The sequence below is a fragment of the Acanthopagrus latus genome, chromosome 21 (assembly GCF_904848185.1).
Source record: "Acanthopagrus latus isolate v.2019 chromosome 21, fAcaLat1.1, whole genome shotgun sequence".
NCBI classification, from domain to species: Eukaryota; Metazoa; Chordata; class Actinopteri; order Spariformes; family Sparidae; genus Acanthopagrus; species Acanthopagrus latus.
Genome location: NC_051059.1, coordinates 18,637,503 through 18,654,695, shown reverse-complemented (window position 1 = coordinate 18,654,695; position 17,193 = coordinate 18,637,503). Strand labels below are relative to the sequence as shown.

At 42.2% G+C, this 17,193-nt stretch overlaps 1 protein-coding gene across 7 annotated transcripts in view; it reads right to left on the bottom strand.

Moving 5' to 3' along the window:
- Positions 1-1,213: 1,213 nt before the first annotated feature.
- aqp4 (aquaporin 4) overlaps positions 1,214-17,193 on the bottom strand; it is a 70,219-nt gene continuing 54,239 nt past the window's right edge. For 4 of the 7 annotated variants that reach the window (XM_037084752.1, XM_037084755.1, XM_037084757.1 and 1 more), the window contains 5 exons: positions 5,489-5,593; positions 4,604-5,021; positions 4,319-4,483; positions 3,522-3,602; positions 1,214-2,847 (listed from right to left, as the gene is read on the bottom strand). In XM_037084752.1, the coding sequence (XP_036940647.1) occupies positions 2,593-2,847; positions 3,522-3,602; positions 4,319-4,483; positions 4,604-5,021; positions 5,489-5,593 (1,024 nt within the window). In that variant the 3' untranslated portion in view covers positions 1,214-2,592. Of the gene's footprint in view, positions 2,848-3,521; positions 3,603-4,318; positions 4,484-4,603; positions 5,022-5,488; positions 5,594-5,640; positions 5,905-6,795; positions 6,849-17,193 lie in introns of those variants that run through there. The other 3 variants (XM_037084758.1, XM_037084756.1, XM_037084760.1) reach the window with 3 other exon arrangements.

Genomic DNA, 17,193 nt, shown 5'->3' with positions numbered 1-17,193 from the left:
AATAGTCAACGCATGAAACATCAGATTTATGAACTCATTTATTTAGGCCATAAAGATGATTAAAGGGAGCTGAGAGGGTGCTGGCCTCGAGCCACTGGAGCCTTAAGGGATACAGGCAGCATGCCTGCAGGTAAAGGATGGTGCTGCTGAGAAATTCAATGCTGTCCAATTTCAACTCCAGCAGGCCTCGAAGAACAGCATTCATTAACACAACATCACACAACCAGTGTTGCATCCTTTAATACAGAAAATGTATTGAGAATGCAGTTCAGCTCAGGCTGCTCGGGAGGAAATAAGAATCTTTAAAAAAATGTACAAAATGCTAAAAACAGTCAGGTCGAAAATAAAAAGGTGCTTTTGTATTGACTCGCTTATGTTCCTTTTTGAGTCCTTGGCCCAAGTTAAAGGACTCACAACACTAAATCCTCCTGTGTGGTTCTGAATCAGTGGACCTACACCAATTTCAAATGAAATGTGGCTCAGTCTCGTGAATAAAACTGACTTGTGTCTGCACACAACCTGTGCATCCAAGGCTCGTGGCTGCCCTCCCCTGGAGAAATCCAGATGGGAGCGTTGTTGCACACGAGGTGATTCACGTCGTGTCCAGCAGGTGATGCTGTTGTCACACATAAAAAACTGCACTTATTGGGGAAGATGCTCATGTGGGGGGTGAGTGGAGATCACGTAGGAGTGAAAAACAATTTTGCTTTAGTGTCTGAGTTATTCCTGCGTTCTACTCTTGAAAACACAATATCGTTGCGCCATGTAGACAAGTTTGGTTGATGCAGCGGGATCAGTGGGGCTGATCATTTCCTCCCCATTACAGGGAAGCGATTGAATTGCACCTGTTCTCTTTAGCAAAGGAAGTAAAGCTCCAGACAAAACAGATCACCTCTATTCCCTATCACAGAGTGGCATCATTTCCTGTGCTCTGTGCTGATGGAATGAGATTACATGAAGCTATTCTCAGAGACTTAACTCACAGGGCACACACATCATGGACATTTATCTGGCCATAGGGAGACATAATCTAAAGGTAGATGAGCCAATCCATCACTGATCGGAACCTTTCCTCTCCCCAGTGCCCGGCTCCTGCTGCCGGAAACAAGTGACTCAAGCGAGAAGCCTTCTGGAGATCTCTTATTAATATGAGGAAGATGTACATTTGTGCAGCTGCCCTATTTAAAAGAAGAGTCCAAGAGAAAATCCTTAATAAGGACTTAAAAATAAAAATAAAAACTTTTATTATTACAACTTTTACATCTTGGTGCATTTGCATGTCTGTGAGCATAAAACAAGAACTGAGAACAGAATGACAAAGACAGATAATCTTGTCAATAAGTTAAATATTCAAAGGTGCAATACGTAAGAATTGGCCACCTTGAATTCCCAATAAACAGGGGCGGCATATCACCGGAACATAACGGTGAACTGCTGCTAACTGTATTATTTTTATACATCCATGACTGTGGCTACGGTTAGCTTGTTAGCTCAGTTAGCCGTGCAGCTAGCCGGATTACCAGGGGAGTGTTAACGCTGGGAGGAAGAGGTGTAACATCCTGGGGCTAGCAGGTTAGCATGCTAACTCCAGGATACTGTAAAGTTTAGAAGTTAACTTAACTTTAAAGGAAGGCAAGAAACCAAAAGTAAAGTAGACTATTAACTTTAAGTTATGATATAAAAAGTTTTAAAAACTTGAAAATATTTGTCTACTTTACTTGGTAATTGGTTTCCTCATTTTGTTAAAGTAGAGTCACTTTTTTTTTTTTTACAGTGTACAACGATGTCTCTTCAACACAAAATACAGATTTTCATGTCTTGAACTAAAATTTGCACATATTGCACCTCCAAGTATGAAATTCAGGTTGAAGGAATAAGAAATATGTAAAAACAAGAACTAGATCTACAGAATAAAAACAGCTGAGTATCACAGTTTCACAAAATAGAAAAAAAAGAAAAAAACATTACGTGGCAGTCGACATAATAAACACAGTGTTACCATTAAGACGTGCTGGATGTTTCCCCCGACTAATGCACTGAAAATAGAGTGCGCCGTAATACAGCTCTGACAATAAAGCCTGTCAGAGCCGCTGTACGTTGCTTGGGACCTGTAATGTGCTTAATGATCACAAGGAGACATCTCGCCTGTTAGTACATATGCAATACATGGACCAAATGTGACACTAATCCAAAAATAACAAGGCTTCATTTTCTTCTTCAGTCCTCCAATTTGGCGTGATGACCCCACATAATTGGTTGACCCTACATATATTTCCTTAACACAATGTATCGTGGGGCTGTCGGTCTGTGGCGTGCAGCGCGGGCTGCATGCCAAACGCCGGATGAAAATCGTTCAAGGAGGGCCTCAGGAGGAGTATTGAACAGGGTTGTAGATGTTTGTGGGATTGAGCCATAACATCATATTAGCTTTATGACAATGAGAGTAATTCAGCCTCGCTGTCATGGGCAGAAATTATATTCTGCTCTGAGGCCTTTTGGAAGCGGGGGACAGGCTCGAGATGGATGCTCAAAAGTTTTCTTCGCTGTCACTCCGCTTTACAGATTGGTCTCCATTTCCAGTGCACGTGATAGTCATACTGAGGACAGCACTTCTCCTGTCGGATCCTGGAAAAGGTCTTTTTTCTCCGACTTCTCTGGATCAGAGACGGTGTGGATGGAGCCCGGCTTGACGGAAATGTCCTCCGTCTCCACCTCCCTGTACCTTCCGGCCAGATCCCTCTCAAAGACCTGTTTCAGCCTCTTCTTCACCTCCGGGTCGGGGCAGTACAGGTACTCATACAGACCGGCAGCCAGGATGCCCCCGAGAATGGGTCCTACCCAGTAAACCTACCACAAACAGCAAGACATACACCATTATTAGACGGTTCGTCAATCAGTTCCAGAACTGTCCTCCTCTGTTAGGGAGAAGAAAGCAGGTAGACACTTCTGAATATGATACCAGTGAGACAGTGTTAGAAGCCAAGCACACCACCCAACACACACACACACACAACTTGACACCATGCTGTCTGCTAATGCTTTCTTACACCTGGTGCAGCTGGAGGTGAAATGCTGTAAACCTCTCTTGCACCTCTTATGTTGGATGAAGTCATAGACTTAAGGGTTTGTGAGCAAGAGCATCCAGGGCACCTTGTTTGAGTTTTTTCTCCTCACATTCACCGATATAAGAAGTGCAAGACTTTGGTTGTATCTTCAGGTCACAGCTGTTTTATCCCGTCCTGGCAGTGGTGCTGAAAATGCGACCTTACCAGATTTCCACATGCCGTACTCGACCGGTAGAGCTCTCTGGGACATTTAGACTATATAATTATTAGCCGGTGATAATTACTTCAGAGAACATTTGAAAGGGTGCCATGACGTAATATTTTGATAAACTAGAGTGCATATACAGCAGCGATACATATCAAATCAAACTTACTCAGCTTCTAACAGGGTGTAACTGTTTCGGCACACACAAACTCCAAAAAGAAAGCTCATCCTCTTGATGAAGTATCTCTTACCCAGTGGTCCTGGAAGTTAAGTGTGACCATTGCAGGCCCGAAGGATCGAGCAGGGTTCATGCTGGCTCCTGTGTAAGGGATCTGGAAGGCAGACGACAGCATTTCCATCAGTCAAAATGATTAAACACGGCACCTTTGTGTAAAAACTATCATCTGATGTGTGTTTTATGAGCTGATAATGTCTTACTTTAACTTATACTGCAGAGTATATCTGATGCGAGTCATACAATATGAATTTGCTAAACAGACCCGGGGAGAAATCAGTTGAGCAGTGCGAGAGATAACATCTATTTCCCTGTGCATTCAGTTGCTCTGCAGGGCTCAGGGAGCCCCCAGAGATTGGTTGCTATGCGATGGCAGCCTCCAATAAAGATGTGCATGTGGGTGTGAATCAGCGAGACTCGCACAATATCACACGCTGAAGAATAGATGCTTTAATGCACCTGCTCTTTCTCAAGAAGCAGCGGCGCTCCTGCTGTCCGTTGTGTGCTCAGTAAGGAGACCTGCACTTTGAGCTGATCTTGTTCTGCAACTCTTTCAAGCGCCGCTTTGGATTTAATAAGATTTGGCGATGAATCTTTCAAATCAGTGCTTCGCTGGAGCACAGCAGGTGTCAGCTTATATGTGGATACATTTACATTAAACATTTTACTGTTTCTATATCATCTAGTTGGCCACGAGTAATGAGCATTTAGGGTGAGAGGCCAAAGTTATTTGAGCACAGCTGCTATAAATATTCCCCTCGCCTCCTGCCACTTCATTCCTATCTCATATCTAACTCACTGGCAGGTACTTACTGCAAATAAGTGGCCAATAGCGACAGCAAAGCCAATGGCGAGGCCCGCAGAGCCTCCGAGGTCTGTGCGTTTGGGATCACAGGTGGCGAAGACGGTGAAGACAAGCTCGAATGTGATGAGGAGCTCCACGAGAAGGCCGTGTCCTACAGAGATGTTGGTGTTCACCTTGGAAACAAAACATTTCCCTGTGTAACTCGTGTGAAAATGCATCACACTCACACACTCACACACACACACACACACACACACACACACAAGTTAAACTTGATTTGGCCAGACTCCTACCGTGGTCACACCGAAGGTCCCTCTGTTGGCAGCAGGTGTGACGAGGTAAAGGATCCCAGCTCCTGTAATAGCTCCCAGGCACTGAGCCACCACATAGAACACCGCCTTGGCCAGGCTCAGCTTCCTTGTCACCACCATGGCAGCAGTGACCGCCGGGTTAATGTGCCCACCGCTGATGTGGCCAAAGCACTGCACCATGGTGGCGATGCTGAGCCCGAAGCACAGGGAGATGAGGACGAGGTCGGCCGGGGGAGGCTTCTCCTCGCCCGCGGCCCAGTTGATGGTGGAGCCCACACCGAGGAGGACAAAGATGAGCGTGGCCAGGTATTCTCCAGACACAGCCCTCCAGAAGTCCTTGGTCCAGATCCCTTTGAAAGCCACCATTATGCTCTGACAGTTACACCAGGACAGGAACCTCCTGGCGAAAAGAATAATGAGCAAAATGATTAGCCTACTTATGTATTCTTGGTGTGTGCAATGTGGCTGGAAATGTACTGAACCCTATCAGGACGGCCGCCTCTGGGCACAACATTTATAACTCCACCAGGGATTTTAAAGCCAGTGACTTTCCATCACAAGACGCCATACAGAGCATTCTTTAAACAGTGTGTATAGGGGCCAAATGATCAAAGCGCACAGTGTTTAATTGCTGTCACTCACTGAACTTTAACCAGGATGGGAGAAGAAAATTTACATTTTCCGACTTGCAATGCCAAACAGATTCACATTCAGCACGACATCTCTACGTTACTGTACGTTAAAAAAAAAAAAAAAAAAAAAAAAATGAATATCATTACATTTGTTCAGCAAAAAATCCTCAAGGCAAAAACTGAGCTGATAACTTCAGTCATCTCCACGCCACCCAGTCCACAGGCTGCGACTCACCGAAAGCAATAACATGTCTTCCCTGTCTCTGTCCCCGCTGTGTGTGATGTGTTCTCATTCATAAGTCCTGGTGAGACACCTCTCCCTTCATCACAATCTAAAGAGCTGGAAAGGGAAAAAAGAGAGAAGGGGCTGTGACCTGCAGTACTTACAGGAGAGCAGCAGGCTGTGTGAGCGCAGGAGTGGAGCAGAGAACGGGTCCGTCAGACGAACATGATCCACACATTGTGCCCCGGGATCGCATCCAGCAGCTTTATTAAGTTACTAACCAGGGCATCACCTCACGGGAATTAAACAGCCCTGCTCAGGGGTGGGGGGAGGAGTCATGAGATTTGCTTGCTGTGCAAACAGTAGCACGGTGACTCAGTCAGCCTCAGCATCTGAGTCGTGTCAGAGTTTTGAAAAACACGCTGGAGTTATGCACCGTGTGAACAAAATCACGTTTATCATCTCAAAAACGTATTGATTTTGATTTTAATTAAACATTTTTTAACCATTGTTTTGTATTTTTTGAGCTTTTAAATATAAATAAAAATCTATACATCTGTTTACAGACAATATTGTGATATCATGAAGATGCATATATATATATATATATGTACATATGCATTATCTGTGATAAAAAAAAAAAAAACGTGGTGGAAAGTACACTTAATCACATATTTAAGTGCAATATTTAAGTTTTTGACTGTTCCTGTTTCATGCTGCTTCATACGTCTACTCCATTACATTCCAGAGGGTAATATTGCACCTATATATTACATTTATTTGACAGTTATAGCTACTTTATGAATGAAAAGTTGTGATTTGTCTCATAAATTGTGATGCATCAGTAGGGAAAAGTTGCTCGACCAGCTGCAACATTTAAAATGCTACTTACATGGTGATCTGTTAATAATAGCCGTGCAGTGATCTGACATATTGTGACATAAAACCTCTGAAAGTTGACTTGAATAATACATATTCGTATGTTTTGTCACTAATGCGTCTGATTTACTGGTGTTTGGTCATGAGATTGTTTTTTTTCACACTGTGGTATTTTTACTTTTGCGCACGTTAAGGATCTTCTTCCACCTCTGGTAAAAATATACCTCTGGGCATAACTCAGACACACACACAGGTTCTGTGTAACAGTAAAATGTTAGGAGAGTTCGAAAAAAAGAGGGCTGATTAATAACAATAATAATACAAAGTCTCTTCGACTAAAGTCACCTCAACGTTTGCAAAAAAGCTAAGAATCTTGCAAATGAGTAACAGGTACGATGTGAGGATTACTTTAAACAAAGGCCTGGTTTATCTATTAATACCTGGTTTATCTATTAATGAAGATGTCAAGGCTCAAAGGATGTGAAACCGGCCCCTGAAAACCATAAACCATAAGTTTATGTCTGTGCAAACAAAATTCCACATTTCTGCTTTATCTGGATCGAGTGTTTGCACCTCAGCAAACACACGGGCACACATTGTTTTTTCTTCATCATGTGTTCCACGATAAGCCTCCAGGAAAGAGATGCGGCCTGTTGGGGTATGAATGGAAAAATAAACATCACATCTTTATGGTGACCAAACAGCGTTCCTGTGGAGCGAATGTAGGGATCTCTGTTAGAAAAGCAAGCAAGTAAATAACACGCTAATACAAATTAAAAAAAATAAATAAAAAACTGTGTTGTGAATGTTTTGAGAGCTTTTTTTTTTTTTTATAAAAGCTTAAACATGAATTATCTGCAACCACATTAGTATACAAGAAGGAACTCAAGCTACTTATATAAAAAAGAGACATATCATAACATATATATATATATAAAAATAAAAGTACAGTGCGTATGTTCAAGTGCCAAAGTGGGAAACATAGTTGCCTGTTCTGATATTGATCTTCAGGAAATCGGGATTGCAAACATGTGAAAAGTTATATGACGTATATATACTGTAATCAACTTAGAGTATTTTCACTAGCTGGACATTGTTCCCTAACACATTTTCCCCCTTCCTGTGTCTGAGAAAAAACAAAATTAGAAATCTCTGCAGCTTTCCTTTTGAGAAAATGTGTGAAAGCTGCAAACTATTTTTAAGTGTAGGCACTTTTTTTTTTTTTCACGTATATTTCACATTCCTAACTAGATCCCAACTTCTTGCTTAAAAAGCCGACGCGAATCAGTTCACTGTTAGCAGCCTGGCTCAGCCTCACCCAGAGGAGTCTGACCCTAACCCTAACCCAGAGTTTTTGAGGGAGTGCTTTTTGTGGCTTCGCTGCCTTATCAAATATAATAGAACAACAGAAGGCCCATTTTCCAATTTTACTAACAGTCTGTTTGCTGCTTTGTTCTGACCCCGCGAATTGAACACTGTTTCAAAGAAGTAAACAAATTATATCGTTATCTCACCAGTAGATCTAAAAATTACACTCAGCTTGAAAACATCATTTTAAAAATATTATAATTCACTTTTCCAGCTATAATTCCACTTTCATCTTCCTTCAGCGTAGATGTTTGTCACTTTGATGACCGAACAAAGAGCAAACAGGCGGCGCGGAGACGAATCTACATTGTCACAGCGAAGCGACAGCCATCATTTCTCGAGCACATTTGCGCTCGACTCAAATGTCGCTTTGTTCTTGAGCGTCTTCGGCTTCTTCATCAAATCAGCAATTTGCAAAGAAAAAATAAACACGTATTCTTGGAGTGATAACTGCGGGATCATTTTCTACGACTGTGCCACATTCTCCACAGCTCTGGGCACTTTGATGACAAACACACGGCAGTGATCCAGCTTTGTTATTCTGCTTTGAAAATGCTCGATTCAGAGAGGTTATCTGGAAGTCTGAACAGTTGTCATTTTACGTATTGATTCATAATTTGAATTCTCCTTGAATTAAGAGAACTTAAACAGCAGGGGTGCATTGATGCAACGTGAAAACATCGATTCATAAAGCCGCCATCGTTAAGATATGCCTTTATTTTGAAATTCCCATGGCGCGTCTGTGTTGCCGTTTCCATCCAATTGCAACTCCTCTCTACACAGTGCTAGCTAGCGCCCGGAAGGAAATGGCAAGCAGCCAAGGAAACGATGATGAGGTTAATATTTACACCCCTCTCGGGAATACAGCAGTCATAGATATTATTTGCATTTAGGAAATGTGGCACATTACAGTGAAAAGATGGTCTACTTTTTCTTTCTTTCAGTTAAAAGAGAATTTATTGTTTCCCATTTAAATGTCTGGAACCACTGATAAAATAATATTTCCACTGAAGTTCAGTAATAAAATTGTCAAATCATACTTTAGTTGCTTGATATAATGTAGCTGATTGTGTTGAATGTGCATACAAGATCGTCTCATATCGATCGCAGGCCCCTGTATCGAAACGAATCGAAACCGTATCGTGGCAGACTTTGCAAATGTAGGCAAATATCGTATCGTGATGAATCTTGGGATTTTTACACCCGGAGTAAACAGCCCGTGGAAACACTGGAGCGTTCATTGATGGTTGCTCATTGTGATAAACATCGACACCATCATCGCCATGTTGTTTTGAATAGGCAACTGCTGTCAAACATAGTGGTGTTATTTGTCTAACATTACATTTGCAATATTTCTATGAGTTGATTATGTTGTTGGACATCTTGTCAGAGCCGCCTGCATAATAGTTATGATTAGCGTGCAGTTGGAAAAAAAGGCCTCACACAAACCATCAATCTAAAAAGCAGTTGTCATTTATTCTTGCAGAAGCCGGGTCTTTGTTTCCTGATTACTCACTGTGGTGCAAACAGGATGTCGTAAACTATAAAATCATAATCGAAAAACAACAAAAGAGAGAATAAGAATTATGGCTCATCTGAAATCTGCCCAAAAATATGAGTCTCATTTGTTAGCAAATGCTCGTGGGAATAAGAAAATGTGCACGCGCGGTGACTCACAAACACCGACCATGTAGCTTGTGGTGATTCTGTGAGACCGGACTTAATGATGCATTCAATGAAACATGTGAGTGACCTTGCCTCTGAAAGGACGTTCCCCATGGTTTTTAACAAGGTAATATGTTTCATGTGTTAATATTTGTCTTAAAGATCCTTCATGCTCCTTAACACCAACACAACAGTTCAGTAACTAGAAGGTCACAGGAACTGTCAAGGTGATTTTGGGTTTTGAGATAAGTCGAGGCTCACTGGAGTAAAGAGCTACAGCGTGCTGTCGTCAATTATACCGATTACGAAACAGAATAATTAGTGTTTTTCTTACAGTTAGTAGGCTTTTCTTTTATTACCTCTCCTTTCTTTTCACCTCTCTTATCTGTTTTGGTCTGGCAGCGAGTTCTGTAGTTTAAAGTCAGAAGTTTACTGCGATGAAGAAGATAAAATATGATGACCTACGTTCACCCTTCATGTGCTCACAAACATATCCCAGCAACATTTTCTTTAAATACATAGACAACGGATTCTTTCCAAAAGCTTCCCGGAACTTGACCTTTGCTCCACATAACTTCTCCTGCTCTCCTTGGGATGGGCATGAAGGTGGCAGACGTTCACTTCTAGGATTACAGCGTGTAGAGGGTATGTTGCTGGGATATCATGCATGTTGCAAACAACTGCACGTCAGAGTCGGAGCAACACGATCCCTCCTGTGATACCATCAATTACAGGAGTGTGAAATAGTTTTGCCTTTTAAAAAGAGGAGATTTGGAAGCCTCAGTTGAGATGTAGAGACACGCTGCTGCGGGAAGATATATTGTCGTCACTTGGCGCTCCTCGCTGATGCCAGCGTGTATCCTCTTGCACATCCAGTCAGAGACAAGAGCACAGAGAGAGAGCACAGTTTTCATGCCTCAGTAAAATAAATCTCCAGTAATGCTCCCCCATTTTTAGACGGCAATTCAAAGTCATTTCTAAGAAAACAAACAAAAACTAAAGAAGGTCAAAAATTCTCCTTCACAAAGTCACTGCTTCCAAACAGACTTTTAATTAAGGAAAACAAACGCAAAAAAGTCAACACCGCGGATAAGACGAGCAAACAGTGGCACCTTGTATTCACAAAGAGCTACAAACTGCGCCACATGCATAGTAATCTGACAATTATGCATGCGGTAGAGTTTTATTTACAATGGTAAATATGGCCACCAGGCTCCCTCCTTTTACATCGGAATTTAAATCGGCTCACTATACAAGCGTGAATATTAATGAGCTACATAAATTGTTATAAAACAGCCTTATGTGCAGGATCCTGTTTCTATAGTTTCCTCCCGGCGTCACACACATCAGAGGAGCCCCTTCTTTACTAATTAAACCCTCGCCTTAATTTCGTCAGATTTGCATGTGTTTAAATTACAGTTCAGTCAATTAACGTTTGTTGATACAGTGTGAGTTCTGTTTGATTAGAGAGAGCCGTCCTCCGGATTGGGCTGTTCCGTTTTTCGAGCGGAGTCGTTTGTCAAAAGTGAATTTTTAATTTGCATTTAAGAGTAATGTGTTAATACGGCACCGCTCATCTTTTTTTTAAAGTCATTTTGGGAACTTTGTTTGACTTTAAAACACCAGCAACAATTATGGCTACTCCTGCGTCACACATTCCTATAGTTCAAGTAAAGCAGAGAAACAAAGATCTGCTTTCCACTTGCAAAATAAAATCAGTGTGGTTGTGCTTATCACTCAGATACAGACACGTAACACCAAACCCTTCGAATACGTAACATTCACTGTTTTTTGTAATAATCAATTTGGGCTGTGATCTTGGGCATTTACCAAAGGCACCATAAGCAGCCCCGTCTCTGGTAACAAACATGTTTTGCTTGCTGAGTAACACTGCCATGCTTCGTTAGACACAAGCGGCTGCCTTTGTTAGCGCAGCACCGTGCCAAGTTTTCTACATGCCGCAGTGAAGAGAGAATCTCAGTGCTGTTATATAATCTATAGGCTTGACGGGGAGCCAGTTCGGTGGCCTCCTCTTGAAAGACAGCACTCGCTAAAGGGTTGATTCTTATTGAAGTAAATGAAGCAAATGGGAACAATCTGTCCGTGAAAGCTCGTTTAACCTTTGACACAGAGGGAAAAACAAGCCGCTAACTGTAGGTTCTGGTAATCGTGCAGTCATGCGAGAGGATGGCACGGCCAGCACATGCGTGAATCCAACACGCATGCAGCCATAATTGTTTTCCAGAGATTTTTCCTGCGAGGAGAAACCTTCCAGTGGTACATGGCTTTATCCAGTTAACTGCGGCTATATTTAATCTTAAAAACAGGATCCTGCCACCAAAAAAAAAAAAAAAGCAAAAGAAATGTTCAGATCTTACTGAGGCCAGTTTTTATTTTTCATTATTTTTTTTTTAATTCAGACCCTGTTCATTAGATTTTGAATGCTGGATTTGATTCCCCTTTCATTTCCCAGAGGCCTGTTTCATCAACATGTAAGCTGTGATTTACAACGCGAGTTAATTCCGTCTCCTGTTCATTTTGACAAGTTTCGCTAATCAAAAACAAACGCCACACTTGCAATGCGCGCACGAGCTTGCGAGAGCCTCGTACAAATCGCAATCCTGTCTGCAATTAGCAAGCTTTTGTGAGAAGAGCCACAAGGATCTGTAGAAGCACAACAGACCAGTAAGTGAATTCAGTACTTACATGTTGTGGCTGCTTTTAATGATTAGAGCCATGTTTGCACGTGACTGGTCGATGGCCGTGCTACGAGATCGGCTGTATTGACATTTGGAAGTGATGAGCGGCAAAAGGGCTGTACAGCCACGCAGCATCCGATACCTGATCCAAATGAGTCATAAAAAAGTGTGTTTATGCTGATAACACACGCAGAAAGTGGGCAAAACAACTCAAAGACTATATTATTAATGTGGCTACTGTGCCGCTTCTGGAGCGTTGGTGTTACATGCAGCCTTGACCACACTTACGGCGTGTAATGAGCGTAAATTGGAGTAAAATAAAGAAGAAACAACACAGCCGTCGTGTGAATCGGAAGGATGTGAGGTCAGGTTGCTGCAGCCCTTGTATCGCTGCAGAAACACTGGGCTGAATGGGAGCATAGAATAAATTCTGGCCAAGTACATTTCCTGCAAACTCATGTTGAACGCTCTCTGAAGGTCCTCCTCCAGCTGTGTCCTGATCTGACATGACATTAACTGAACTTGCAGGGGAAAAGTTTGGTTTTACTGCAATTGACTGCCAACCAAACTATGGTCAGTTATCTACAGACTGCAATGTCAGTGACTGAGCAAAGGCTGGCAGCTGGACGGAGGTGTCTTCTGCTTAAGATATCGTTCCCCTGATTCACAACTAACTTCTAGTTTTCAGGTGACAAAAGTAAGAAAAGTGCGAATGTGGACCCTCTGCGGTGCCACTTGTTCAATTTAGTGACAGACACGGAAGCTGGACAACAAAACTCTGACCTCTTACAGAATAAAACTCTACCACACTGGAAAAATAACAAGGTAAACACAAATATATGGACATTTTAAAGTATGGATTACCATTCTGTTAATTGATGGAAGTTAAACAACAAAATAAATCTCAGTAATAACTCGATACATTTGTTCTTACAGTGTGGAGGAGCAGCAGATACGAACTCTAGCAGTGCAGTGCCCAGAAATTAAGCGGCTTTCCAGTCAAACTGTGCTGAATGTTGTGACGTATTGTGTGGGTGTGACAGACTCATCGCACGGCAACATATATTCATGTATGTATTCTTTACAATAAGCTAAGCTGACAACGCTGTGCTCACTGTTTTTCTTCTGCCTGTAAACTCTACACCGCATCGCACTGCACCATGCTGCTCCCTCGGTTTTTTAATCAGCTCCACCTCGAGGCCCTGACTCCAGTTTTCCTGGGGGTGGAAGAGTTTATTATAGTCAAGTCTTCCCTGTGTTCAGCCTGAAGTGTATACTGCAGGGCGTGATGACATCAGACCCTAAATGTTAAACATTAACTGCGCACACACATATCTGCAAAACTTTTTTTTCTCTGAGAGTCTGTTGACCGAAAATGTAATTAGTTCCAGTAGCTGGCAGTCTGTGCGAATCCTATGGTCTGATAAACACACACACACTTTCTCTCTTTCTGTCTTTCACTCTCCCTCTCTCTCTCTCTCCCTCCGTTTCTCCCCGTCTGTCTCTCAGAAGCACTCAAAAGACCTTGAGATTATAGTGCTGTTAGACAAAAACAACTTGACAAGATCCCAATGTTTTCTGCTGTGGGGAGAGGGCACATTCCATGTAAGCTTCATTACTCCTATTCAGTCATCCACAGAGTATTCTCAGATTTTCTGCCCGGGCTTACTTGAGCAGAAGGCGTCCTTGCCGTGGTTGGAAATTTGTCGAGCTCTGCAAACCAATGTAACTTTGTATTTTTTAAATTCAAGTCATGTTTTTTTAAGCTATATTGTTATAAAATACCTACGAAAGAAGGCATTTGCCTCAAAGGTGGTGCACCATACTGTGATTAGCCCATAATAAATGGACAGAAATCTTACAGTGAAGTAATATGCACATAATATTAAATCTTTTTTGCTCTTATTCCCAAAAGATAACATTCCTACTAAGCTGTTTATGAAAGTGATTGTTCCCACAAACATTCCCTCTTTGATTCCCTCAGCCATCTTACTAAAAAGGTTGGTGTCACAATATTTGTAGATATCAAAAAACCTTTCGATAGTCTTTCATGGCGTTTAAAAGTATGTGTGTCTCTCCCGCCATTCATTCAATGGCGGGAGAGACCAATCGGGCTTTTCTGTTGTGTGTATGTCTCATTGGAAAAGGGTCGGTCTTGTAAACTGTGCAAACTGTCTGGCTTACCGGCCCGGAGGGAGTAAAAGCAGCTGCAGAACCCAAACCAAGCGTCTTCCAAAACAACCCACCAAGACAGCCGTTCTAGCACCTATGAGGCAGCGACGTAACAACAATCTGGTCTACATCGATATATCACCATCTCATCAAGAAAAAGAGAAATTATTAAAAGGTACGATATGTAAGAATTGACCACCTTTCCGATTTGGGGGAGCACTGCTAACTATAGCTGCTGTCAGCTTGTTAGCTTAGTTAGCCTTATTTAGCAGTTGAGACTGGGAGTTTCATCTGGAGCGCAGGAGTGTTAAACCCGGACAGGTCGAGGCTAGTTGGTTAGCATGCCTTCTTCAGTTTGCAACACAACATACAGATGCCGGAGCTGTTATTCATATTCTGTCAATAACTTTTAATTCTTGAATGTCTTCAACTGAAATTCTTACATATTGTATCTTGAAGGGGGGTTAATAATGCATGTCTTTGTCTTCTTCTCCTTTTGAATCAATGTATGAATGCAAACAGAAGCTGGCTCAGCAAAACAACAAAATAGAAATGTCAATAATAATAATGACAATAATAACAACAACACTGGGGAAAACTATAAATTGTGTCAGCCTAACTGCTAGAAATATAATTATACATAATTGGTTGATTGTCTGAAAAAAAAAAAAAAACAACCTTTATACTATGTAGCCATTTGAAAGGAATCAAAAATAATAAGAGCCTGTACGCAGTTAAGTGGCTGAAATATAAGTTTGCCATCCTACAATCTGTATCAGATCTATAATATTGTCATATTCTGCTTTATAGTGGGAAACTCGTGTGCATGCTGAAATATAGTCAGTGTCTGTCTGAAGTGGCAGATGGACCGCAGCTCCTTTTGACCGAGGGCACCAATGTTACCTTCACCGCAGTGCCAGGGAGTCCCCTCTAGTGGAGATTCCCGGTCCTAAAGCATCCTGCCATTCATTGGTCCCCTTAATTCTCCGTGGATGAGGAACAGTGTGACCATTGTGCCCTCTGATAGTGGCAGCCATAGGTTTCTCGGAGGCTAAGCCCTAACAAACTTTTCATGAATAGATGCAACTCTAGTGGCTTAGGGGGCTTTGCCAGTAATCCAAGTAAAGATAATATTGTCCTCTGTCTGGTGTTTGACTGGACTGCCGTCTGAAGTCTCCAGTCCGATCACGGTAGCACAGGAACCGCACAAAATCACAGAAAATGTCCCGGGTGGAATTTTGGCTGCTGCATGCAAGGACAATTAATTTGCAAGCGTGAGATTATTTGCCTTCTCTGTCGTGGTATTCACCCGACATGTTTCTCGGCCGGGATAACACTCACGTCATGTGACAGCACCTCATGTCATGAGGGGGCCTTTATGGGAAAATCGCATCATCTTCAGCGTAAGTCATCATCACCTGCTGGGGATTTAATTTGAAAATCCTACTCCTCTCCCCTCTCTCTGTCTCATTCATTCATTTTGACTTCAAAGAGAGGCTCGATAAGAATGTTCCAGTGCTGTTAAAGAGCAAAAGATGTTTTTTTTTGTTTAGACATATAAAACGGAGGGATGTACGAGGGCCATCAGCAGGACTTCCAACCACTCGGAACACAGCCACATTTCAGTGCGATCACTCAGCTGGAAAATGGCAAACAAGCAACCCGGCCTCTCTCTCTCTCTCTCTCTCTCTCTCTCTCTCTCTCTCGAACACACAGCTTCACACTGAGCCTCACCCCGGTGCAGCATATTTCAGAACATGTGACAAACATCCACAGCGGTATCCTAACTTTTTCATACCCTGTCAGACAGGATTGCACTGCGGAGTCACTTCAAAAACTGAAGGATGACCTGTCCTGTCTACCTCAGCGTCTCGTGTCTTCATTTCAGTCCACTTGTGAACTGAACGTGCCATTTGTCCCCCTCTTCCTGGAAAAAAAAAAGTCTCACCGAGCGTGCCCCTGCTCTCTCTAGATCAGTTCGTGATGTGCTGCCCCGCGAGCAAAGATCATAAATATCTTGCTTTCGCAGCAACCAAGCACCGCTGAGTGATTCCGTCTGCATCTTTCCCCTTTTTGATTTCAGCAGAGTGCAAGCGCATTAAAGGGGAACAAATTGTTCAGTGTTGTGGGAGGACACTGTGTGAGTAAACACTGATACACTCTAAAAAGTGTGACTGGGCTAAATTAATATTTACAAAATAAATACTAGTAACCTTTACATGAAAAAAAAGACTGTGTGCAGTTTGGTATGCTATTGTGTTGATTTAATTAAATTTGAATGATTTATCTATTGCATTTCATGCATTTTTATTTGAATAATATCAGCTGAAAATCACTGAGTAGAATTTAATTATATTTTATCAGTAAAGTTAACAATGTCAAAAAATCAATAAATTTTATTCAACTGGTTTGAATGACGGACATTTCCGCCCAAGACATTTGCGCCACAGGGACGTTGATGTCTGCCAGTCATCGTCAAGTGCCATTTTCTCAAGGTAAGTGGCTTCAATAACAACATTTTGTAGCTACACACCCCAGCAGATGCACATTGCTTTGCATTATCGAGAGTTACCTAGCAAGTTTACATGCAAGTTTAATCAATATCACGAAGTCAGTCGGACCTTCCACCCCTCCCCCGCGTTAAGCTAGCTAGCTAACAGTCACATTGTTCTGAGAAGTGAGTATATAGTTATACACTTTGTTTTTTTGTATATACTGCACTCGAGCATTACTTTATACCTGAGTAACCGTCAAAAGCGGTACATTCACCGGCTTTACTACTTTCTTAGTGGCGGTAATTGCGGCGGTAGCAGTGGTTGTGGTTGTAGCCATAGTTGCGGGTGGCGAGGTGCGGGTGTGCGGGGGGGGGGGACGCGGCGGCGGTATTCTCGGGAGTCTTCCGCGAGTCGCAAGAATTTGCGAATATTTAACTCT